This window comes from Pollachius pollachius, assembly GCF_949987615.1.
Source record: "Pollachius pollachius genome assembly, chromosome: 4".
Taxonomy (NCBI): Eukaryota; Metazoa; Chordata; class Actinopteri; order Gadiformes; family Gadidae; genus Pollachius; species Pollachius pollachius.
In genome coordinates this window covers 6,881,035-6,906,852 of record NC_136937.1, presented here as the reverse complement: position 1 = coordinate 6,906,852, position 25,818 = coordinate 6,881,035, and the positions used below count along the sequence as shown (strand labels likewise).

Below are 25,818 nucleotides of genomic sequence, written 5' to 3'. Positions count from 1 at the left end.
TCCTCCTCCTCCCTCTTCACCTCCTCCTCCTTCTCCTCCCTCTTTACCTCCTTCTCCCTCTTCACCTCCTTCTCCTCCCTCTGCACCTCCTCCTCCTCCCTCCTCCCCTCCTCCTCCACCTGTTAGTCCCACGTGTCCCTCTCCAGGTGAACGAGACCCACGTGGAGTTGCGTAACGTCCTGAGGGTGACTCCGACGGAGGAGCAGACGATCGCCCGCCGTGACCTCACCCTGGTCTGGGCGTGTGTATTTCCGCGCCACGCGCTGCGCAGCACTGGGCTTAGCGCCGGCCTGGACTGGTTAGTGTTTTACTGCGAGCCTGGCAATCGTTATCAAAAGTAAATTAATGTAATCATGACATCCTAGGTGTCTGTTAGCTGATTAACTTCTGCAGCTTATGGCTATGCTATCGACTGAGCCAACTGTTACTCTCAGAGCTAGTCTAACGGCTAGGCTAACATGCTAACGGCTAACGTGGGGTGTCGCAGGTTCAGTGGCGTGTCGCTCGTTGAGGTCAACACATCGCTGGTGCTGCGCGTTGCCATGGTGCTCTACAGCGACGCCTCGTACACGTTCAGCTACCGCTATGCAGTGGAGCTGGACCCAGAGGACTTCCTGTTCTTCCACGTGGAGCTGCAGTCCAACGACTCGTTCGCCCCGGACGTCCACCTGCAGCTGGCCTCCTGTTGGGCCACCGAGAGCAGTGACCCCGAAGACCCCGTGCAGGCTCTTTTGCTTCAGGACGGGTGAGAGCAGCCTGTCTGGTGGGGGATGGTCAGCTTAGCTCAGGTGGTGGAGAGTGACTTTTAACCGGAAGGTTGCTAGTTCGACCCCAGCTCCTCACTCGACCACCATCAGAAGAGTTGGTGAGCAGTGGTGGGGGCGTGTCCTAACGGGACCATGCAACTTCTAGGTGTGCAGTGGACCCCACCCTCCAGTGGGCGGGGCCTAACGGCGGTGGCAGCAGCAGCCGCTTCTCGCTCCAGATGTTTCAGATGCCCACCCAGCAGCATCTCTACTTCCACTGCCTCACTCACGTCTGTGGACCGGACCACAGCTGTACCCCGGTGAGACCTGGAAAGCCTAATCCCTAGACCCCCACTGTGAGACCTAGATCCCTAACCCCTAGACCTGGACCACCAACTCCTAACACCAAGACATGAACCCCAAATCTGAGACCCCTAGACCTGGACCACCTTACCCCTAGACCTGGACCGTGTGTTGTAGAGACTAGTCTTAGTACTCTGGCTGGTGTTGTGTTGTTTTGTAGAGGTGTCCTGTGCTGGAGGCGGGGCTGAGGAGTGAGAAGCCGTCTGCCCTGGTCTCCGCCGGCCCCCTGCTGGTCAGAAGAGATACTACACCACGCGGCCCTCCTGCATTCTGTTAGTTGATCATTTTCCTTAATATTAAAGGGATGATATCATGCCACCAAACCGCTTGTAATGGCTGATCGCACTCACACCTGGTGGCCTGATATTACCCCTTTAATCGCATGTGCAGTATCCGCTTCATAGCAACCCTACATTTTTATCTCTGTATATTTTGGTACATCTTTGTGTTTTTGCACATATTTATTTTTTTGTATGTCTCTTGGTATTTTTATTTTCCATCTCGTTTTATTTTCTTGTCTTCCAGGGACTGACGGCAAAGTGATCGTGTGGATGGTGGGCGGCTTCATAGGCTGTCTGGGGCTAGCTCTGCTAGCCGTGAGCACTGCTAGCCCTGAGCGCTGCTAGCCCTGTGCACTGTTAGCCCTGAGCGCTGCTAGCTGTTACTGCTGATGGCTCTGAGCACTGCTAGCTGTTACCACTGCTAGCCCTGCGCGCTGTAAGCCCTTAGTGCTGCTAGCTTTTGGGCAGCTAGCCCTGAGTGCTGCTAGCCTTGAGCTCTACATTATCCATCAGCTTGTACTGCAGTTCAATAAAGCCCCCGTCTGGGTCCAGCTCCAACCGGTCTCTGTAGTTATTCCTTTGGCCCTGGCCTTGCGTTGTTCCAAGAACAGCCAATCAGAGTGAAGTTCTGGCTCTTTGGCCGATTCCTGTTTAAAGTAAAGCATAAAAAATACAACTCCTGAGGAAGGATCTTTTCCTTCTTGGGGTTCTATGGCAGCAGGTTCCTCCTAGTGAGACGCTCCAGATCTTCAGAGGCTGGGCTGGTCTGTGCTCATGAACCACCAGCACCAACCAGATACCAGAACAAATATGGCAACTATTTAATTTATCCAGAGATGGCCAGACTTTACTGATGTCAAAAGACATTGTGAAAACTAAAACCTAACATTAATTTCAGTCCAAATTGTATTAATGGAGGCCTACTACCTTTTATTATATTCATTTATATTACGTGAGAAGTTATTCATGCTCCAAGTCAAATAAAGCTTCAGTCACTAATTTAAACCATTTCTGTTTTTCTTTAATTCATTCAATATTTAAACCCGTTATTGAGTGAAGTAGTCACTGTGAACGGGAGTGCTTCGGTTCCTCCGCCAGGGGGCGGACGGTATGAAAACAACTGACGTCACTTCCTCTCAGAGAACAACAATGGCGTCCTCCACGAAAGGCAGCAGCGTGAGGGAAACGCAGAAGGAAACGAGGTTTAAAAAGACGGCAGAACCAGGTACCAGTCTCCAACAGTTAATCCTCCGTGCCGCAAGGCTGTCACTCAATCCGTGGTCCGGTAAAACCATTTTGATCCGCAGAAGTGAACTTCAATCACACCGATCTCCACGCCGTGCATCACCGTGAGATCAGGGCACGGGGAGAGTTATAAAGAGTTGGTTATAAGTCGGGTTAACTGTTCGTTAAAGAGTTCAAGTTATAAATGTAGTTAACTGTTGTTTGAATAGAGTCATAAAGTAGTTAACTGTTGGTTGTAGTGGCCGATGCGGAGCTGCTAACGGTCCCGGATGGATGGAAGGAGCCCGGCTTCTCGAAGGACGACAACCCGCGCGGGCTGCTGGAGGAGAGCAGCTTCGCCACGCTCTTCCCCAAGTATCGCGAGGCTTACCTGAAGGAGTGCTGGCCGCTGGTGGAGAAGGCGCTGGGGGAGTCGGTGAGTCAGAACCACTGTGTCCCGGGACACACGGCGGTATGAGGTGTCCTCAAACGTCCCCCCCAGAGTAGTCTCTGCAGAATGTCACACCGCAGACTCCTTCAGGAGAGACCGAATATCAGAGGGTGGTGTTGAGTAAGATCGGAGGTTAAAGGCTGTTGATGAGTGGCTGAAGTTAGTGACCGGGTTAATGTCCCCCCTCCCCCCTGCAGCATATCAAAGGCACACTGGACCTCATTGAGGGCAGTGTGACGGTCAGCACCACCAAGAAAACCTTTGACCCCTACGCCATCGTCAGGGCCCGCGACCTCATCAAGCTGCTGGCCCGCAGCGTGCCGTTCGAACAGGTAACCATGGCGACGGTCTTTGAGCAGGTAACCACGGTGACCGGCCGCGGGAGCCCTCCTGCGTGTGGAGGGTTTTGTCCGGTGTGAGGAAAGATGTTCACGATCTGTTAGGATTCAGAATCTATTGTTGAAACATTTTTATTTGGGCTTGTCCTTCTGCTTCTTGACCTTGTTTCTCCTTCTGCTGTGTGTGTGTGTTTGGTTGTTGTTGTTTGTGCGGCCAGGCGGTCCGCATCCTGCAGGACGATGTGGCCTGTGACATCATCAAAGTGGGCACTGTGGTCCGCAACAGAGAGCGCTTTGTGAAGCGACGACAGAGACTCATCGGCCCCAAAGGATCCACTCTGAAGGTACCAGGCTGAGGGCCCCTGAACCACACACAGGCAGGCTGAGGGCCTCTGACACACACAGCCAGGCTGAAGGCCCCAGACGCAGCCAGACACCTCCTGCCTAGGGTCATGTGGGAACAGGGATCCATACAGTTTCTGCACCGGCAGTCTGAAGGGGCCAGTTTGTCTGCTCCGCCATGCTTACAGTGTCTCCTCCACCTGTGCTGTGTTCCAATATCCACACTTCCATGAGTACACTTAAACGTAGTACACTATCCGCACTCACTAAGTGCGCTAATTTTCAGATGTCAGTGTTGTTCCAAATCGAATACTCTGTGGTGCACTGACTGGAAAATACGATCACGACTGCTGCGCGGCTCCTCCACAGCAATAAACATCCCGCTTTGAACAGTGAACTCTTTACGCCTAGCAGCTATAAAAGCTATAAAAACTACAAAATGACTCTATTAATGCAGGCTATGTGGAAAATGTGACGATGTTGGCTCAGCCTGGCTCTGCCCTCTTCCGCTACGTAGCAAAGATGGCTGCCGTTGAGTACGAAAAGTGTACATTGATCCACACTTCGCGGTTTGACTGTTTTGAGTACACCATCCGGGTCCTTTCAGTACACTTATTTGCGCCCCGATCTTAATTGGAACGCCCCACGTTCTCAAACTAAGTATAGCAAGTACGGATAGTATGGATATTGGAACACAGCACTGGAGCTGCTCACTAGCTGCTCCGTCATGCTAACAGTGTCTCCTCCGTCAGGCTCTAGAGCTGCTCACCAACTGCTACGTCATGGTCCAGGGGAACACGGTGTCGGCGCTGGGTCCTTTCAGCGGCCTCAAGGAGGTAGGAGCTCCGCTTGGGTTTCTACTCAGGGTTTCACTCCGTCTGAAAGTGGAGTTCAGTTGTGTGTGTGTGTGTGTTCGTGGTCGGCCATGACCCTGACTGACGGAGACCTTCTGGATGAAACGATGTCTGTCTGCCTGTCTGTCTCTGTGAGTCTGAGGGTCGTTTGTGTTTCTCTGAAGGTGCGTTGTGTGTTTTCAGGTGCGTAAGGTTGTCATGGATACCATGAAGAACATCCACCCCATCTACAACATCAAGGTACTGTTGGAAATTCTTCCATCGCAAAATAAACGTAGCTGAGCGTCTGGGTTCCCCCTGAGAAGATGAGCGCAGCACTAACAGGGAAGTGGTTCCTATAGAACATAACTAAGGTATGTGTGTGTGTGTGTGTCAGGCCCTGATGATCAAGCAAGAGCTGTCCCGGGACGCTGAGCTGAAAAACCAGAGCTGGGAGCGCTTCCTTCCACGGTTCCGTCAGAAGAACGTCTCCAAGAGACGAGAACCTCAGAAGAAGAGCAAGAAGAAGGAGTACACGCCCTTCCCCCCACAGCCCCCGGAGAGCAAGGTACACACACACACACACACACACACACACACACACACACACACACACACACACACACACACACACACACACACACACACACACACACACACACACACACACACACACACACACACACACACACACACACAGGGGGCCCAGAGGGAGCGACCCCTCATTGTTTGTGTTCATATTGTCTGCTGTGGGGGGGGGGCTCATGGTGGCAGCGTGTTTACAGATGAGTAGTGGGCCGCTCCTTGGGGGGCTCTTCCTGCTCAGGAGGTCTGATCAGTTAAATGGGAAGGGACTGGTCTTCCTCATTCGAACGTGTTGGGATGGTTTCATTTGCGGGAATCTGAGTAGGGAGGGGACAGCTTCCTGTTACTGGCTGTTTCCCCACGGGTACAGGCACACACGGGTACGCGCACACACGGGTACACGCACACAGCGATACACATAGGTACCTACATACAGGTACACACACAGAGGCTGATGTGTTTTGTGTGTGCAGGTCGACCGGGAGCTGGCCAGCGGCGAGTTCTTCCTCCAGGAGACGGAGAAGAAAAGAATGAAGCTGCAAGAGGTCAAGGTAAGGCCATGCTTTCACTTCCAGAGACTGGAGCTCCATGAGGACCTCCGTCTGTCTGTGCTGGGCTCGCAGACTCAATACTACGGTGCAGAGCCACAATCTGTGGGTTACTGTGACCACACCATCAATCAGTGACCCACACTTCATGGCTCACGTACCTGTCTATACTTCCCCATCCTAACTGTAGGTCTGTTTGTTTCTCTGTCTCTCTGTCTGTATGTCTCTCTGTCTGTCTCTCTCTGTCTGTCTCTCTCCGGCTGTCTGTCACTCTCTCCGTCTGTCCGTCTCTCTCTGGCTGTTTGTCACTCTCCGGCTGTCTCTCCTTCTCTCTCCTTCCGTCTGTCTGTCCCCAGGCTAAGCAGGCTGAGCAGGTCTCCAAGAGGCAGGAGGAGAGAAAGAAGGCGTTTGTCCCTCCCAAGGAGAAGGTCTTTGTCCAGAAGAGCCTCCCTAAAGGTAAAGACCCTCTAACCCTCCCTTGGGGTAAAGACTCTCTAACCCTCCCTTGGGGTAAAGACCCTCTAACCCTCCCTTGGGGTAAAGACCCTCTAACCCTCCCTTGGGGTAAAGACCCTCTAACCCTCCCTTGGGGTAAAGACCCTCTAACCCTCCCTTGGGGTAAAGAACATCTAACCTTCCCTAAAGGTAAAGACTCTAACCCTCCCTAAAGGTAAAGACTCTCTAACCCTCCCTAAAGGTAAAGACTCTCTAACCCTAAAGCTAAAGAGCCTCTAACCCTAAAGGCTAAGACCCTCTAACCCTTACCCTAAAGGTAAAGACCCTTTAAACCCTCCCTAAAGGTAAAGACCCTTTAAACCCTCCCTAAAGGTTAAGTCCCTCTAACCCTCTCAGGGCTAAGAGGGTCAGAAGTAAATACATTTTGGGTTCCTCTGATCATCCTGCGGCCCTGTGATAAACCTGTCCTCCATTTTGTCCTCAGAAGAGAAGCTGGACATCGAAGCCCTGAAGGTAAAGGTGAAGAAGGCCAAAACCAAGAAGCTCGGAGCCCCGCCCATTCCTGCCCCACCCACACCACTCGACAAGAAGAAGAAGAAGAAAAGGGGGGAGTTGTAGGTCAGGCCCTGATGCTGGGGTCTGGAAATGATGAAGTCACATTTGTGAGGAAACAAACTGTCACCAGTGGTGCTTGAGACCAAGAACAGAACATCTGCTGCTCCTCCTGCTCCTCCTCCCCCTCCCTATCCTTCTCCTCCTCTTGATGTGTTTTTATGTACAGATTTTTGTAATGTTACGGAAGAAGGGTATAAACAAAGTATTGAAAACATTTCTCTGAGAAAAAACATTTGTCTTTGAGGTTGACGTAACTTTCTTTAAAATATTGTTTATTATAATTATTCATATTAAAATAAATATTACTAATGAAATGGCCTTATATGGAGAACCTCTTACTAAACTGTGGAACCAGTCTTCAGCTGGTTCTACTGGGAGCTGCCCAGTACCGATAGTCTTGAGCTAGTGGTACTGGGAGCGGCCCAGTACCACTAGTGTTCAGCTGGTTCTACTTTGAATGGACCAAGGAGACGATGGACCTAATCTCCATTTGACCATGCATCCCCGATGGGCCATTAAAGTTGAGATCAGACCAGTGCCTCCTCGTCACATGAGCCTGTTCTAGCCCTAATCTAAACCTGATAAGATGGGTCATTCATGGCGGCAGTATTACTAATAATGGTAAATATGTGCCGCCAAAAAAAAATTCATGGCGGCAGACAAGAATAAAATAAATGGCCTGAGGGATCGCCGGAAGGGAAGGGCACTGGTCACAGTACCGGGAGGGGCGCTGTGATCTGTACCGGGGACTCCCGGTAGGGGCACTGTGGTCCCTGTACCGGGAGGCTCTGGTAAACACGGAGAGGAAGACCTCGCTCCGAGGGACAACAGCTGCTGTCAGTGTGTTTATCAGGAACTGGGGCTGGATGCTAAAGAGAGCAGACCATTGAGTTCGAGTTAGGGGAACTTTACCACCGCTCCACGAACGACTCGGCGGCCAGCAACGGTTCTACTCGAGTTCCTCTAGCAGCGTCCGTGTGGAGGAAAAGGATGGTGTGGTCTTCGTCGCAGCAGGTGGTAGTCGCCTTCACGGTGGTGCTCTTCTCGGTTGTCGTCCTGCCGAGGATGCTGGGGGTCGGGTCGGGCCCTGCGGGGACGGAGACCCGGGGCTTCGACCCCCGGTATCACAGAAAAGGTACGTTAAGCCCCCCTGACACCCCTTGAAGGGGGTCTGGGGTGGGCCTCAGTGCCTCCTGACCCCCCATGGAGTTGGGTCTGGGATGGGCCTCAGTGGGATTGCCCGCTGCTGGATCCTCTGTCGTGTTGTCGGTGAAGGATGCAAATCCCTTAACCAGCCAGGTCGCTCAACCACCCTGCATGTACAAATGCATAAATAATACAAATACTAACACCTGGTGTCGGCCAGTCTCTACATCCAGCCCAGAGTCGCATTGATTTATGAATAGCTTTGTTTGCATGTTTAAGAGTTTAATTCTGATATGTTAAAGCAGTGAAAAAAAAGAGACAAACACTCAAAGCAAGTGTGACCCTGGTGTACTGAGTGACTGGTAACCGCAAGTTTGCTAGTTTGAGTGTCGAGGTGTCCCTGAGCAGGCCTCCTCACCCTGACTGCACCCTGCGAGCTGGCTTTCGCCTTGTGGGGGTGACACCGCCGTTGGTGTGTGAATGTGTGCATGAATGGGTGAATGTTAGGCAGTATGGTGCGGTGAAGCGCTTTGAGTGGCCACTGGTTAAAAAAAGGCCATATAAATACGGCCCATTTACCTGTGTGACACAGCCAGGCCAAGTGGGGGGGTCAGGGGTCAGGCTGGCGCCCAGACCACAGAGAACCTGCAGCAGATGAAGATGATGATGGAGCAGGAGATGAAGAGCGACAAGTACAAAGGCAGCAGCAACAAGGGCTACGTCTTCACCCTGATGCCACTGTACGCCATAGGTGTAGGCGTGTTCGCCGCCTACAAGTTCCTCAAGGTCAGAATTCAACATCGCCTCAGGGTCGGGGGGGGGGGGTAACCTAGAGGGGGTCTAACGGTAGGACGTCTCCCTACAGATGAAAGCAGCGGACCAGTCCCAGACCGACCAGGACAAGGTGGAGAAGGGAGCCCGCAAGTCAGCGGAGGCAGGTGGGTGTGTGTGTGAACAGGTGTGGATGTGTGTATTAACAGGTGTGTGTGTGTGTGTGTGTGTGTGTGTGTAGGAACCAGTGTGTTTGCCAGGGGGAGGGTTGTGTGGTGGAGGTGCGTGTTTGCATATAGATGTTAAATCAACAGCTCCCGGTTTGGCTGAGCTAGAGGGGTTGGTGTCATGCTACTCTCTTGTTCAAGTTTCACCTGGACTCTGCATAGCCTCCTCCCTTACCCCCCCGCACCCCTCTTACGCAGTTATTGTATGTTTTATATCCTGGCACTTAATGTACGCACTTATTGTGTGTTGTATGTCCTGGCTCTAAATGTACGCACTTATTGTATGTTGTTTGCCTGGCACTTACAAAATAGTACTTGGCATCATGTAGCATTTTTTCCTAGCTATCTTTGTTGTGTACGGGGAATGGGTTGAACTTGCTATTGGAAGCACTTGGAACTTCGTTTTATGAACGTCCTTACTGTACCGACAGCGATAAATTGTTGTTTCACCTTTTTCTGACAAATGTACTCATTGTCAGTCGCGTTGGATAAAAGCGTCTGCTAAATGCCCTAAATGTAAATGTAATGCTACATGGGGATGTCATGATACATGGTGATTTCATGCTACAGGGGTGATGTCATGCTACTGGGTGATGTCATGCTACTGGGTGATATCATGCTACAGAGGTGATCTCATGCTACAGGGGTGATGTCATGCTACAGGGTGATGTCATGCTAGTCTGATGTCATGCTACAGGGTGATGTCATGCTACAGGGTGATGTCATGCTAGTCTGATGTCATGCTACAGTGTGATGTCATGATAGTGTGTTGTCATGATGGTGTGATGTCGTGTGTCACTACAGAGAAGCAGCTGAACGAGCTGGAGCAGCGACTGGCCCAAACAGAGAAGATGCTGAACTCCATCCTGGGACAGCTCGACCCCCTAACCAACTGGTGAGCTCTCTCTCTTTCTCACTCACTCTCCTCTCTCTGTGCAACCTCTCTCTCTGTAACGTGTGTGTGTGTGTGTGTGTGTGTGTGTGTGTGTGTGCAGTGTTAAGTCAGTGGCTCAGGAGCAGAAGAATGAGATCATGTCTCAGCTGCAGACGATCCGCTCGCTGATGAAGAAGAGGGGCATGGAGTGTCCGGTCAGCAGCTCCCCAGGTTAGCCTAGATTGACCCGCTAGCATGACCTGCTCGCACGACCCGCTAACCCAACCCGCTCACACAACCCGCTAACCCGACCTGTTCACACAACCCGCTAACACGACCATCACAACGTAGGCCTGACCACATCCCCCATGTTGGTGCACATGACTCGGTGTGTTGTTATGATGGTGCACATGACTCGGTGTGTTGGTATGGTAGTTTAGTGACCTGGTGTGTTGCTCTAAGCAGGTGATGATGTAGTTCCTTTTTCCTGTTCAGAGGGGACCAGTCAGGGCAACCTGGACAAGCTGATCGAGTCGCTGGCAGCCCGCGAGGCCACGCCCTCAGAAGAGGCCACACCCTTTGAAGAGGCCACGCCCACAAGCGAAGAGCTGATTGGCCATGGGCAGGCCGAAGACTTTTTGGGGGCGGAGCTGGAGCTTCAGGAAGAGGAGGAGCAGAACAGAAGAGGAGGAGTAGAGGAGGACATGGAGGAGGAGAGAGGAGAGGAGGAGGAAGAGGAGGAAGAGGAAGAGGCTCCAACCACTCTCCAGGTTCCTCTGGAGAGGGGTGTGGAGAACGTCTGTGAGGAACTTCCTGTCTGTGAGGAACTCTCTGCCTCTGTCCGGCGCCGGCACCCCCGGCCGCAATAGAGTACGTCACGTTTTCATAGCAACCGATTTTCAGTTCTACATAAACCAAATTAACAAGGGAAAATCCTATGCCACACAAATATTTTATAGAAAAGGAACGATTTTTGCGAATTGATTTGCGAGTTTGCTTTACCATTGATGTAAGAAATATTTAGAATAGATTGTCTTCATATAAAAAAAATAATAAACTAACGTTTACAAACTTTTCCTTTTAATACCCCAGGGGAATACATGAACGTTTACATGAATGTTTCGATTGTCAGTGATTTTCACTCTTAAAATTTATTTATTTTCATTTTGAAAGAAACAACACATGGAAGCAATGGAAAACGCCATCTCTCGTTCGGTTGTATAGAACAGAAAATCCGGTTGCCAGGACAGCGTGACGTTTTCACTTAAGTACTCTATGAGACTCCTGACCCTCACAGGACGTGGTTACATCGTTGTTATTATCACATATAACATACATTATCATTACTTCTTGAACGCCCTTATTTTGAAGTGTCAAAAGTAGGCCGATAATAATCTAGAACATCCTGTGTTTGACTTTGAAGACGTGTTCTGCTTCAATCGTGCCTGGCTCCAGCCGAACCTTCAGGCTACTATCATATCCACTAACCCCTTTGTTTATGTGGTTGCTATAGAAATTATTTGTTGTAAGTTATATTCGAGTGTGTTTGCAAGTGTATTTATTAGTGTTTTTGTTGTTTCCGTAGCGGTACACTAGATGGCGCTCTTTGCCAAAGAAAGCTACTGCCAAGTTGTTCCACAAACGTGTTCTTATTTTATTTTTTTCCAGTCCTTACTAAGGTGGCAGCTTGCAGTTCTTTATTCTCTTTTAATTTCATTCACTCCTGAGCTGACATCATTTGGTTTCAGTCTGAAAGTTATGAAAACAAACTCCTTGATGAATTTTATGAGCATTTGCGATATTCTTCCATTACCGTTGCCATGCTTCAGTCCTTGATGGATCTGTCTCTATCACTCTTAATTTATATCTTTCATGCCAGATGTGATTTGTGTGTGAAGTCAGTGTGACTTGACTCCTACAAAATAAACGGGTGATGGCATGTTACTGTCTGAATTAATCCAAGTTGTGCTACTTTACACATGCTTAAATTATTAGAAATTATGAGTCTACTACTGATAGTCTACTACTGCTAGAGTCTATTCCTGATAGAGAATAGGCTACTATTGATAGATTTTACGACTGATAGTCTACTCCTGATAAGAGTCTACTCCAGTCCTTATAGAGTCTCTGTGAATGCCTCGTGCTGCCAGACCCAGCAGAACGTTAAGCAGAACATTGTGGAGGTCTGAGATGGAGCGGAGGTCTAACACTGAAGAAAACCTTGGACACGTCTCCAACGGGTCGGCATAGCAACCGTGCACGCGATGCCCCCCCCCCCCCCCCGACTGTGTGTGTGTGTGTGTGTGTGTGTGTGTGTGTGTGTGTGTGTGTGTGAGTGTGAGTTCAGAGCCTGGTCTCTCCTGGGTAATGTCCCAGATCAGGTGATTGATGAAGGTTCACATTAACCTCCATAAGAAGACTCCACATCGCTGGCCTTATTCACACTGCTGAATGTCAGGTCGAGTATACAGACTTTTGTTCATAAATAATGATGAAAGAATTGAGTAAATAACCTAAAAACGTTCTGTCGGCTCGTTCCAAAAACTACTTTTTAGAACAAGGTGTGTTTAAGAGAACAATTATGCGTAAAACATTAATACATCTAAACCTTGTATCTTAAACCTCGCGACATCTCACGATTCGGTTATATAAGTTATATAAACACGAAGACACGCGAGGCTTCCTGTTCCTCTGGAGACGGTAGGCTGCGTCCCCTCGCGCAGGAGAAGCGCGTGTTTCGCGAGCCGCCACACCCACTGAAGCACGCGCAGAGGACTGGTCGCGTTTCGGGATTATAAACTACGCTAACTAACTACCTAAGTGAACTCACTACCCAAGTTAACAAACCGCAACTCACCAACTCGGGGGCGTAACCACAGAGCGCACGGGTATGGGGGCGCGACCTGTTGCACGAGACGTTCTCCAAACAAGTAGGAAAAAGTGGCGGCGGAGCTTCGAGGATCACGAATTACCAAGAGCGCGCGAGGACGTGATATAGGAATAGATACATAATCAATTGAATCCCTACTGTGAGGAGAGACTTGCGCGCGCGCGCACGTAAGTATCGCCTTCGAGCAGGTGAAGGAGCATTCACGAAGCGACGCTGGGGAAAGGGCGCGAGGCGGTAGAACAGGTGACCGTCCGCGAGCCGAGGAAAGGGAGCGAGGCCGGAGGACAGGTGACTTTCCGCGAGACGAGCGAAGCGCCCGCGAGCTCACCTGTCTGGTCTGGCACGAGGTGAGCGCGCGGACTGAGCGGGTTGGCGCGCAACAGACGCCACGCGCTCCCAGATCATCCACTCGCCACTCGCTCAAACCCCGAACCCCCCCCCCCCCCCCCCCCCCCCACTGGCAGGGTCAGAGGTCGGAGGTCCAGAGGTCGGCGCCGTGACGGGACCCGGCGCGTGGTGGCCCACCGCGTCATGTCCGGTCCGGAGCGATGGTTCAGTTTGAGGACCACCAGAGGATCGTCCTCAACGTCGGCGGTACGCGCCACGAGACCTACCGGTCCACCCTGAAGACCCTCCCCGGGACCCGCCTGGCACTGCTGGCATCGGACCCGGACCCTGACCTGGACCCGGACCTCGAATCGCTGCTAAACGAGCAGCTGCAGCGGGTCCCCGGCTTCCTGGAGCACGAGCCCGCCACCGACGAGTACTTCTTCGACCGCCACCCGGGGGTGTTCACCCACGTCCTCAACTACTACCGCACCGGGAGGCTGCACTGCCCTGCCGACGTGTGCGGGCCGCTGTTCGAGGAGGAGCTGGCCTTCTGGGGGGTGGACGAGATGGACGTGGAGCCGTGCTGCTGGATGACCTACCGCCAGCACCGCGACGCCGAGGAGGCGCTGGACGCGTTCCAGCTGACCGCGGTGGACCCCGGGGAGGACGACGAGGCGGGCCGGTTGGGGCTCCAGGACCCGGCCGGGCTGCACGGCGGGGTGGCCGGCCTGTGGAGGAGGTGGCGGCCGGCGGTCTGGAACCTCTTCGATGACCCGTACTCCTCGCGGGCCGCTCGGGTAAGAACCCACGTGCTCACATTTAGAAGTTAGAACTGTCAGCGGTGAAGTTAAAGGGAACAGCGCCGGGTTCGCTGCCATACTGGGGTTAGTGATGAGAAGGTGTGTGTTGATGAACCCGTTCAATCAGATTTCTGAAATTTCAATGTTGACGTCCTGCGTCCTCCACGTGGTCCACGTGATGCGCGGATGGGTTATAAACCAGAAGACTGTACTGGTTCAGAGGGGTCAGGGTCTAAGCCAGCAGACTACTGGTTCAGAGGGGTCAGGGTCTAAACCAGCAGAATGTACTGGTTCAGAGGGATCATAGTGTAAACCAGCAGACTGTACTGGTTCAGAGGGGTCAGGGTCTAAACCAGTAGACTGCACTGGTTCAGGGATTATCGGGTCGTAGGATGACTGCCACAGGTTAATGAGCAGAGTCAGGGGTCAGGGTCCATCGTCCATTAATTTCAATGGTTAAGCACCTTGATTCAAACTGAGGCTGAGAACAACTGTGAGTGTGTGTGTGTGTGTGTGTGTGTGTGTCTCACACAGCAACTTCTTATTACATCCCAAAATAGCAGAAACACAACGCACTTTAAAACAAAAAGACTATTAACACTGATCTATTGATCTGTGGCATACTGAAGCCATTAAGTTGAGTTTGTTTAGACGGCGGGCTCCCAAAGAAAGGCAACCTGGTTGGCGTGTGGTTGGTGTGTGGGTGGTGTCTCTCATTAGCTAATGAGTTCCACCTCGCAGAGGGCGGTCTCCACTCCTCACCTACCAGGTCTCAGAAACACATCACAGTATGATAATGTAATAATAATAATAACAATATGTGCTCTGAATCCTGGGCGGATTGGGGGGACAGGGAGGGCTCTGACCTCCATGATTGGTCTGGAGGCCCGGAGCATGGCGCAGGGTGATCCCGTGGTGACCCCGTGGTGACCCCATTGTGCCTCGACTTCTTAGTGAATCGCTTACGGCTAGCAATCATTGTTCAGTTTATAACTGGTACCCGTTATAAACACTGCTAGCAGTTATAAACACGGGCACCGGTTATAAACACTGGTACCAGTTATAAACACGGGTACCAGTTATAAACACTGGTACCAGTTATAGACACTGGTACCAGTGTTGATTGTTGGCCAACTCCACCAGGATTTTTTTCCAGAACCGGGGTGAGGGGGCGTGGCCACACAGCGCTGTCTTTAATCCTTTTAGCTTGTTGCTAGGAGACCATCCCTGCCATCTCTCCATCGCTTCCTTTTAGCTTGCATGGTAACCACACACACACACCTTAGAAGACACTGCTATAAATATATATAGCAGTGTCTGATTATATTTGTTTTGATTCTACCCTAAAAGTGGTTATTCTGAACCTCAGAGTGTGTGAGAGAGAGAGAGAGAGAGAGAGAGAGAGAGGCTTTACTCTCCCTGTGGCTCCTCTCTCAACCATGAACCATGTCTTATCCTCTCTCCCCCGTCTTTCCTTCTCTATGACAAGGGAGTCATCCGAATGCTTCACACACTCGACCCCAAATACAAGCTACCAAGCCGTAAATATTTTGCTGAAGTTGCCCTGCCCCACTTTATTTACTTTGTTTTTGTTCATCATGGTTATTGTTCAAATAAAATCCAAACTTAAAAAAAAAATAAAATTGTCATTTATAGTCCATTTTTAAGAGAAAAATCGAGTATAGTTTGAAATAATCAGAGATTTTATTTTTAGGCCAAACACCCAGCCCTAGGTCCAGACCGGTCTGGGGACCTGGTGGACAGATTCATGGGTATTCTGATATCACTCTCCAATTCGGTCTTAAATAAATAGATAAATAAATAGAGTGTTTGTGGCGACAGTATTTGTAGAGATGTTATTTTTGGCGGCTCTGCGTTCTAAATCAGTTTTATATTGTGTGTTAAACCACTGGGGGGGGGGGGGGGGCTCACCTGAGTAGATGACAGGAATCATCTAAAAATAAATAACATCCTTAATACCTCAGAATAGACTCCACTGTCACATGACTTTGATCCTATTGAAGACACATGTTAACACACACACAAACCCACACACACGCAAACACACACACACACACACATCAAACATTACATAGAAGAGTATATTTTTAGCGTTTATTATTTCAATGTTCTGATGTTCTGCACTTCTACGATGACCTCATCAAAGACTTGAATTTCGGTTCAAAGGTCATCGAGGGGCAGATGCCAGGAATAGTTTGCATCAATGCTTTGATATAGTGGAAAGGGTTGCTGTGCAAGCGCACGTGCACACGCATAGGCACTCACATACACACGCACACACACATGCACGCACGCAAAGGTTAACGCCAGTAGACAGTCAGACAGCAGTTTGCGGCCGGTATGTTGCGGTCCTATGATGCATTACTAGCAAAATTATTACTGTGAGGAGAGGATAGACACATTTCTGCCTGGCAGTCTTTATGTCCAAGGCATTTCAAATCAAGTAATCTTGAATCTTTCTTGAATGTCACTATGGTATGAATGTATCTTATTTATGATATATTATATATTAAATGTATATTTATCCAACATATTCCAGAGAAGGGAGGAAGTGTAGTGATGTATCTGCTGAAGGACCAGAGAAGTGTATTTAGAGTTTGGTGAAGATACCAGGTGGAGGCCTCTCAGGTGAGAGACCTCTCAGGTGAGAGACCTCTCAGGTGAGAACCTCTCAGGTGAGAGACCTCTAAGGTGAGAGACCAGGTGAGAGACCTCTCAGCTGAGATACCAGGTGAGAGACCTCTCAGGTGAGAGACCAGGTGAGAGACCTTTCAGCGGAGATACCAGGTGAGAGACCAGGTGAGAAACCTCTCAGCGGAGATACCAGGTGAGAGACCTCTCAGGTGAGAGAAATCTCAGGTGAGAGACCAGGTGAGAGACCAGGTGAAAGACCTCTCAGGTGAGAGACATCTCAGTTGAAAGACAGAGACATCAAGTGAGACCCCTCAGGTGAGAGGCAAGTGAGAAACATCTCAGGTGAGAGACATCTCAGGTGAGATGTGTCGCTTGCAGCCATAGCTCATCACCATGGAGACCAACATCCATCAATAGGTCCATAACACCTCCATCACCTGATAAGCTCTGCCTGTGGGCCGGAGACGGTATACAAGATGTTCTCACTTCCTGTTGGGACAGGAAATGGAGATGCGTTGGATTTAGAGAGCCGTAGCCATGGCAACCCCTCACCGGGACCTCACTATCTCTTAGCAACACATTGACCTTCAGATACTGTGTGTGTGTGTGTGTGTGTGTGTGTGTGTGTGTGTGTGTGTGTGTGTTTGGTGTGTGTGTGTGTGTGTGTGTGTGTGTGTGTGTGTGTGTGTGTGTGTGTGTGTGTGTGGGGAGAAGTTAGTTGGTAGAAGGAGGAGCTCTGCATGGACTTTTTGATTCATTATGGCTCAGTCTTTCTCCTCATATGGATTGTGTTGTCTTAAAGTCATGAGGAAGTCTGAAGTTTCTCCCGCTCTTTATATAGCCTGCTGCTGGCTGGTTGCCAATGGTGATTGGCAACCATCGGAATCAGCTGTTGCCTAACTTCAGTGGGTGGGGCCAGTGGGCGGGGCCAGGGGGCAGGGCCAGGGGGTTGGGGCCAGACCATGTTGAGCTGGATGATGCTGCTGCTTTGTTTGAGTGTGTGTCTGGGAGGACGTGCATGCGTGTGTATCAGTGTTTTTGTGGTCAGTGTGTGCGAATGGGCCCGCATGTGTGCCTGTTTGTGTGTACCTGTGTGTGTGTTTGTGACTGTGTGACTGGAAGGCTGTATTCTCTCTTTATTCTTTTGGTTTTCGAATGAAGAGGAGGAGGAGGGAGGGAGGGAGGTAGTTCTCCCTCCCTCCCTCCCTGTCCCTCTCACAAATCTTGGTTTCTTTAAAAAGAAAGAGAGGTGGCGTTTCCATGGAGACCTTGGAGGGAGGGAGGGAGGGAGGGCAGCTCTGACCCAGAACACAATCGGAGCAGCCAGCCTCTGTCCTCATTCACCTCAGACCAAAACCAGGAGCACAGACAGACACAAGGACCACAGACACAAGGACCACAGACACAAGGACCACAGACAGACACAAGGAGCACAGACAGACACCATGACCACAGACCCTAGGACCACAGACAAAAGGATTACAGACAGACACAAGGACCACATCACAGACCCTAGGACCACAGACACAAGGACCACAGACAGACACAAGGACCACAGACAGACACAAGGACCACAGACAGACACAAGGACCCCAGACACAAGGACCACAGACAGACACAAGGACCACAGACAGACACCGGGTCCACTCATCGTGTGTTTTGATGTGAAACTACAAGATGTCCTTCAGAAGGTTCTACTCTAAATATAGTCCCCCCCCCCCCCCCGAGAGGACCCCCGCCCTCCCCCCCACGGCTGGCTGACAGTGGCACAAAGCAGCTTCACACACCGGGCTGCTGAAACACACCCTCAGATGTCCAGGTGACAGACGGTGTGACGGCGCCATGGACTCACCTCAATGGTGTCTGTCTGCGGCGCGAGGGAGAGCGGGCCTCCTGTCTGAGGACTCTGTGGTTAACAGAGTCTCTCTGGAGCCTCCTGATGAGTTAATTGATAGTGAAGTTAATCATGCTGCTGAGTCTCTGGACGCTGCTGGGATCGCACAGCGAGCCGTCGTCCCCTGGGTGTTCAACCACCGTGATCACTCCTCTCTCACGTCTCCCCCCGGCCCCCTCCTCTGTGCTGTCTCCTGCTCTAGTTCTACTTTTACAGTATATATAGCATCCCTCTATTCACAAAGTTTCTCTGTTGTGTCGTCTGAAGCTGTTCCTCCTCTTCCTCCTCTTCCTCCCCAGTTCGTGGCCTTCGCGTCCCTCTTCTTCATCCTGGTCTCCATCACCACCTTCTGCCTGGAGACCCACGAGGCCTTCAACACGGTGGTCCTGAAGACGGACCCCCAAAGGGACGTCAGCCTGCCGGACCCGGGGCCCCAGTACGAGGTCCTCACCGACCCGGCGCTCACCTACGTGGAGGGCGTGTGCGTGCTGTGGTTCACCTTCGAGTTCCTGGTGCGCGTGACCTTCAGCCCCCGCAAGAGGGACTTCTTCAGGAGCGCGCTGAACCTCATCGACCTGGCGGCCATCCTGCCCTTCTACCTGGAGCTGGGCCTCAGCGGCCTGTCCTCCCAGGCCGCCACGGACGCGCTGGGCTTCCTGCGCGTGGTGCGCTTCGTGCGCATCCTGCGTATCTTCAAGCTGACGCGCCACTTTGTGGGCCTGCGGGTCCTGGGCCACACGCTGCGGGCCAGCGTCAACGAGTTCCTGCTGCTGGTCATCTTCCTGGCGCTGGGCGTGCTCATCTTCGCCACCATGATCTACTACGCCGAGAGGCTGGGCGCCGACCCCGACGACCCCACCGCCCACCACCACACCATGTTCAAGAACATCCCCATCGGCTTCTGGTGGGCCGTGGTCACCATGACCACGCTGGGCTACGGGGACATGTACCCCCAGACCTGGTCGGGCATGCTGGTGGGGGCTCTGTGCGCGCTGGCGGGGGTGCTCACCATCGCCATGCCCGTCCCCGTCATCGTCAACAACTTTGGCATGTACTACTCCCTGGCCATGGCCAAGCAGAAGCTGCCCAGGAAGAGGAAGAAGCACATCCCTCCGGTCCAGTCCGGGTCCCCCAGCTGCAGCCAGGCCCACACCGGGTCCCCGGCCTGCAGCCAGACCCCCTTGTACCCCGTCCCCAGGGGCCCCCAGCGGAGACGCTCAGGTACCAGCTGATAGATGGGGAGATCTGGTCCAGGTCAGACCAATTCTGCTCTGGACCGGGTCTGACCTGGTCTATTCTAGTCTTGTTCTAACCTGGTCCACTCTGGTCCAGGTCTTAACTGGTCTATTCTACTCAAGGTCTACTCTGGTCCAGGTCTAAGCTGTTCTTCTCTGGTCCAGGTCTAACCTGTTCTACTCTGGTCCAGGTCTGACCCGGTCTACTGTGGTCCAGGTCTGACCCGGTCTACTGTGGTCCAGGTCTGACCCGGTCTACCGTGGTCCAGGTCTGACCTGGTCTAATGTGGTCCAGCCCCTGTGTTTGTCTGTGCTAGCTTCCTATTGGTCCTGTTCTCGGTGTCATCCCCTGCAGTGGAGTCAACGGCCCCCAGCGGGGGCAGCGAGGGGAGCCGGTCCCCGGGGGAGAGCGACGCCATGAGGGGGTCCAGGGACCAGGACCGCCCGGGGGCGGGGGGCTGCTTCTTGCTGTCCACCAGCGACTACACCTGTCCTGCAGACGGAGCCGTCTGCAAGTCAGGTACCCCACCCCCACCGCCTTCAGAGACCCAGACCCTCTAACCCTCTGACCCCTCTGACCGACCCCTCCGACCCCTCTGACCCTCTGACCCTCTGACCCCTCAAACCCCAGACCCTTGGACCCCCAGACCCGCTGACCCCCAAACCCCTCACTTCTACTCACATACCCTTCACCTCCCCCTCCTACTCTCTCCTCTCTCCTCCTCCTCCTCCTCCTCCTCCTCCTCCTCATCACACAGTGAGAGGTTTCTCTGCCACGCGCCCGGCACCACGCCAGGTACCCGGGGTTACTAGGCAACAGGCTCCCTCTGATACACCACACACACACACGCACAAAATAGAAGTAAAAAACATGAGATGAAAAAATGGCCTATGAGCTCCTGCAAGACATCACTGTGACCTCCTTCCAGTGTGTCTGATGGGAGGAGGAGGAGCGGGAGAGGAGGAGGGGGAAGAGAGGAGGAGGTGGAGGGGGAGGAGGAGGAAGAGGAGGGAGAGGAGGAGGAGGGAGAAACAGAGGAGGGGGAGGAGGAGGAGGGGAGCTGTGGTGGCGTGAGGCAGAGTGGTACCGATGTTCTCCGTCTCTCAGACCTCTTCTCTGTTCTCCTCCACAGAATATTCCTTTCCTCTGTGAGCTATCGGAACCCAGACCTACAACTCACAGAGACCCCCCCCCCCCCCCCCCGGAACCCCCTGGACCCTCTGGACCCATGTGGATCAATGTGGACCCAGTAGGACTTTTTAATGAGGCAACACACCAGGCGGGCCACTCGACCCAGGTCCTGGTCCTGGTCCTGGTCCTGTACCAGGTCCAGGTGCTTATCCTGGAACCCCTGCTGGGTTCTCCTGGTTTACGTCTGTTCTGGGTTCTGGGACGGATTCTGTGGACTGACAGGTTCTCTGCGCAGCTCTGACACGCACACACACACACACACGCACAAGCACAAGCAAAAGCACAAGCACAAGCACACGCACACGCACACGCACACGCACACGCACACTAAACACCTCCCGTATGATTTTACCCCCAGGTGAGATGTTGATGTGTGACATCCTCACCAGTGGACGCGGAGGGCAGCTAGGATGATCTGTAAATCAAACACCTGAATGGACACGCCCTCCTGGGGCGCCTCTGATTTGACGGCAAGAGTAGGGACTCTTGGTGGTTTAAACTGCTTCAATCTCCACAGCACTCCTGCAGCTAAAGCAACCTAGCGCTAATTAACAGAGGTAACTACACTAGTCATTACAAACCAAGCAATGACCTTTGACCCCCTGGAGATCTAGTGTGTACTTTGAGTCCCTCGCTGGGCGGAGCCCGTTACCGGCACCATCGTGATGGCATTTTCTCTACCATCGAGGGGTTTAAAACATGCTAACGTGCTAACACATGCTAATCCATACTGTGATCAAATGTCTTTCAAGTCTCGACCTGAACCATGTTTAAACTAGCCTTACTACGTCTTTAAGTATGTGGTTAGTATTCATGTCTTAATATTTATGTTTTACTACGTAGATTATACGGCTAAACTAAGTCTGACGCACTTCCTGTTTGCTGCTACCTGCTCACTGATTGGCCAGCTGTCTGGCTTCACTCTGTACCCACAATGCTTTGCTACGCCCAGAGGATTCGTTGTAGCTGGAGGATGACCTCGTCCTCAACCTCTGACCTCTGACCTTGGGGAATATTGTAGTTTCACATTTGTGTCACACTGCATTATGTAAGACAAGATGGAGGAGGGGACAGACAAGATGGAGGAACAGACACGATAGAGGAGGGGGACAGACAAGATGGAGGAGGTTTTTGATGACATCGTATAATTATAGAGTTTAGTGGCATTGTGAGAATCATATAAACTATTTATCTTTAATACACGCTTCCTGCTGTCCTTAATCACACACACACACACACACACACACACAGACACACGTGCACAGACACACATGTTCCACCTCAAGCTGTGGTTGGCGCATCGAGTTATCGGGTACATCCCGGCGTTGCCATGGAAACAGCCAGACGTGTCAAAGAGATGTAAACAGCTGTGAAAGGAGTAAAACACACGGGCACACACACACAGACAAGCGCGTATGTATTGTGCATATGTGTGCTAGTCTACTGCCCTGCTCCACAGGTTGACCTTTGACCTGCGGACGGACGTCTGACTGCAGCCTTCAAACGGTGACTTTAGAACAATGACATCGCCGGGTTATAGTAGGTCCAGCCGTAGCATCACTGTACCCCTACACCTGTCCTCTGGTCAGATCACTGTCCTCTGATCAGATCCCTTCTGATTGATAAATCTGGTGATCAGAGCTCAAAGTACAAGGTCTCCAGGATTAGAACAAACATACTTTTAATCTGATCCTTGAGGAGAGGAGGAGGGAGAGAAGGGGGAGGGAGGGGAGGTCATTGAGCGCAAGTCATTTCCTCATCGCTCTGAGACATGTGAGACCTGCCAGACAGACAGACCTCCATTGAGAAGAACCTGGAGCTAAGGTCCTAAGCTAGCCATGTTATTAAGACCCTGTGAGGCTAAAGGCTGCATAGGAAACAGTGGGAGAGGAAACAGAATGACCATTATGTTACCCTTTGTAATGCTGTCTCTGTGTGTGTGTGTGTGTGTCTCTCTCTATCTCTTGCTCTCTGTGTTTCTTTCTCTCTCTCTCATACTGTCTGTTTGTGTCTCTGTTTGTGTGTGTGTCTCTCTCGCACCCCCCCCCCCCCCTCCCCTCTATAAATAAGAGTCTTTTTTGGTTCTGAATAGGGAGAATTAGCAGCAGCCTACATCATCTCCTTTTGCATTCTGGGAGGATGGAGTCCCTCCTTTCTGTTCCTCGTCTTCAGTCCTCTGATCAACATTTAGAATAATGATGAATACTCAAAGATAAGGACCTGTATATATACTTATATTAACTTGTGTAATTAATGTAGGGCTCCTAGAGCAAGATGCCATAATGACCAGTCTCTGTACTGTCTAACCCCTACCTGCTCCTTAATGACCTGTCTCTGTACTGTCCAACCCCTACCTGCTCCCTAATGACCTGTCTCTGTACTGTCTAACCCCTACCTGCTCCCTAATGACCTGTCTCTGTACTGTCTAACCCCCTACCTGCTCCTTAATGACCTGTCTGTACTGCCTAACCCCTGCCTGTAAGTCTCTGTTCGCTGTAGGTAGCAACGCCTCGGCCGGTAGATAGAGACGGCAGGTAGAGACGCACGCCGGTCTATGTGACCACCATCTCATGGTATACTATAAAGTACAGCGATACGTCAATGACATCCTGACCGTTGTTTTACCACAAGGCGCTCTGCTGCCCTCCTGTGTGCATCCTGAGGAAGTGCAGCGAGTGTATTTTCAGAATGACACCACATATTTTCCATTAAGCGGTTATTCAAGGCTAGTCTTCAATAACTGCTTAATGTAAAGGATGTATAATCGGGATATGCAATAGCCTACATATAAATAAATATGCAACAGTGATTAAATCATAAACATGTAACGTTTAGCTGTAACCAACTGCTTAACGTAACCAGTAAAAACCATGAAGCAGAAATATGGAATATTATCACATAGTTTACACAACAACACACTCAGAGAATCTTCCTTTATTATTTAAAGGAGTGGAAGTTTTATTAAAGGGAACATTAAAGGGGGGCTCTCCGCCACCTAGTGGCCGGGAGAGGCACCGCTCAAACCAGGGTCAGACCAACGGAACGAAAATCTAGACGTGTTTAAACACTCTGCTGTCAGTCCAATAAGGAGGAGGGGCCACAGGAACTTCAGAACTTCTCGTCTCTAGCAGAACTATTTGAATAAGAACCGAACCAAATGTCTCGAGAGTTGACCCAGACGGGGAACGACCCGGCTGTGATTGGACAGTCTCTGTGGCGTTGTCATGGTGACCCCTCCTCAGAACACCTCCAGGTCGGCGGGATTGTAGACCACGGGCGTCTCCTCCGTTCCCACGGCGACCGCCTCTGGCTCCTCCTCCTCCTCCTCCTCTGGCTCCTCCCCCAGGGAGGCCAGCGCGTCGTGCGTGTCGCTGGCGAAGGTCTCGCGGGACTCCTGGTCCTCCTGCAGGTGCAGCGTGTTAAGCGCGTTCTTCATCTTCTTGGCCACCAGGTGGCGCCGCCTCTTCTGCGCCGCCTTCTTGCTCCTGCGCAGGTCCGCGTTCTCCTCGAGGAACACCTGGCGCAGCTGCGCGCGACTCACATCGGGCGAGCTCTTCAGCAGGTGCAGGTACACGCCCCCGGGGGTGCGGCGACGGCTGCCGTCCAGCGTGGTCACGCCCCCGGCGCGCTCCAGCGCGGCCGTCTCCTCGAGCAGCCGGATGGCGGGGCCGCGGCCCAGTACGCTCACCACGCGCTCCAGCAGGTCGAGCTTGGGCTCCTGCAGGCGGTGCGCCAGCTCCTCCACCACGCGCGGCTCTGGGTCCTCCTCCCGCAGCTCGTAGCGCCCCTCCAGGTCCATCTCCGCACGCGGGCCCAGTCGCTCCTTGGCCGGCCGCTTCCTCTTGGGCCGCGAGTGGTCCTGGTGGGCCCCACGGGCCTGCATGTATTCCTCTAGCTGGGAGTCCAGCGTGGCGGCCTCCTGGTGCTGCTGCCCCCGGGCCTTCTCCTCCTCTTCCCGCCGCTCCTTCTCCATCATCTTGCGGGCCAGCACGTAGTTGTAGGTCTCCACGTTGCGGCTCCCCATGTCGAAGTCCCCCTCCATGCCGAACACCCCCAGCCCAGCCATCACCAGGTCCTGGCTCTGTTCCTGAACCACGCTGCCCCAGACGTTGTTCACCTTCCGGCCGGCCGGCGCACCGGGGCCGCCCAAGCCCGCGGTCTGCGGGGGCCGCTGCGAGGCTACGGCCAGGTTGGACACCTTCTGCCGCTTGCAGCGCCAGGCGGCGATGGGCTCATCGTCCTCCTCCTCCCCGCTGGAGTCCCCGCTGGAGGCCGCCGGTCGGGCGGAGCTCCGGTACCCGCTGGCCTCGGGCGGGGCGGGCCTGAAGCTGCTGTCAGCGGGTGGTGGGCGGACGGAGGAGGTCATCTCTGAGTCTGACCCGGACAGCTCCCGGCCCTCCCCGCTGGAGGCCGCCGGTCGGGCGGAGCTCCGGTACCCGCTGGCCACGGGCGGAGCTGCCCGGAGGCAGTGGTCAGCTGGGGCCGGGCGGACGGAGGGGGTCATCTCGGAGTCGGACCCGGACAGCTCCCCGTCCTCCAGCATCGAATCCATTTCTGTTCAGTGACGGAGTATGACCAACGGGGGTTCGCCTCCCTGTGGACCGTGAAGCTGTCTACGATCCAGTAACCATGGACTACGGTCTGATCGGCTGTAGGAAGAACAACAATCAAACGAGACGAAGTTAGACTTAAAGTCCGACCGGACGTCCTCCGGAGGAGTTAACGGCTTTTAATCCAGATCCAGACTTGATGAATATGTTTTAAATGTTTACCTCGGTTTGTTCGGCGTGAGACAACTCTGTTCTCGGTAGAACCCGCGCGCTCTGCAGACGTACGCTTCCGCTTTGAAACTATCTGGAGTTTCAAAGTAAAAGCCACAGGCTGCACTCGTCACAGTGCTATAATCATAACGTCCATTTCCTCCTCACCCTTAAAGATGTGTGTCACATTCACAGACACGCACCCATCAGAATAAAGGGTGAACATATTTGTTTTAATGTCACTTTTTTTAGTGTAGTGTGA

General features: G+C 52.3%; 4 protein-coding genes across 5 annotated transcripts; 3 read left to right on the top strand and 1 right to left on the bottom strand.

Annotated features, from left to right (window-relative positions):
• The first annotated feature begins 2,536 nt into the window (after nt 1–2,536).
• Nucleotides 2,537–7,059, top strand: krr1 (KRR1 small subunit processome component homolog). Its single transcript, XM_079735502.1, has 10 exons — nt 2,537–2,615; nt 2,875–3,050; nt 3,263–3,397; nt 3,622–3,747; nt 4,498–4,581; nt 4,783–4,839; nt 4,976–5,146; nt 5,637–5,714; nt 6,068–6,167; nt 6,652–7,059. Exons 1-10 carry the CDS (start codon nt 2,540–2,542, stop codon nt 6,783–6,785), a joined length of 1,137 nt encoding a protein of 378 aa, XP_079591628.1. The 5' UTR covers nt 2,537–2,539; the 3' UTR covers nt 6,786–7,059.
• Nucleotides 7,060–7,616: 557 nt separating this feature from the next.
• LOC307075020 (uncharacterized protein) lies at nt 7,617–11,705 on the top strand. Its single transcript, XM_079735503.1, has 6 exons — nt 7,617–7,917; nt 8,521–8,714; nt 8,794–8,866; nt 9,731–9,821; nt 9,922–10,031; nt 10,296–11,705. The coding sequence occupies exons 1-6, from the start codon at nt 7,773–7,775 to the stop codon at nt 10,667–10,669; spliced, it is 987 nt and encodes a 328-aa protein (XP_079591629.1). The 5' UTR covers nt 7,617–7,772; the 3' UTR covers nt 10,670–11,705.
• Nucleotides 11,706–12,564: 859 nt separating this feature from the next.
• Nucleotides 12,565–20,763, top strand: kcnc2 (potassium voltage-gated channel, Shaw-related subfamily, member 2; the record flags this gene model as incomplete). Of its 2 annotated transcripts, none has more annotated exons than XM_079735498.1 (4): nt 12,565–13,817; nt 18,669–19,590; nt 19,960–20,124; nt 20,738–20,763. In XM_079735498.1, the coding sequence occupies exons 1-4, from the start codon at nt 13,239–13,241 to the stop codon at nt 20,755–20,757; spliced, it is 1,686 nt and encodes a 561-aa protein (XP_079591624.1). In that variant the 5' UTR covers nt 12,565–13,238. The 2 variants fall into 2 exon arrangements, with proteins under 2 accessions (XP_079591624.1, XP_079591623.1); XM_079735497.1 differs by lacking the exon at nt 20,738–20,763 and adding an exon at nt 20,363–20,484.
• Nucleotides 20,764–23,715: 2,952 nt separating this feature from the next.
• Nucleotides 23,716–25,631, bottom strand: phax (phosphorylated adaptor for RNA export). Its single transcript, XM_079734659.1, has 2 exons — nt 25,569–25,631; nt 23,716–25,445 (listed from the first exon to the last, which is right to left on the bottom strand). The coding sequence occupies exon 2, from the start codon at nt 25,346–25,348 to the stop codon at nt 24,035–24,037; it is 1,314 nt and encodes a 437-aa protein (XP_079590785.1). The 5' UTR covers nt 25,349–25,445; nt 25,569–25,631; the 3' UTR covers nt 23,716–24,034.
• Between the last annotated feature and the right edge of the window lie 187 nt (nt 25,632–25,818).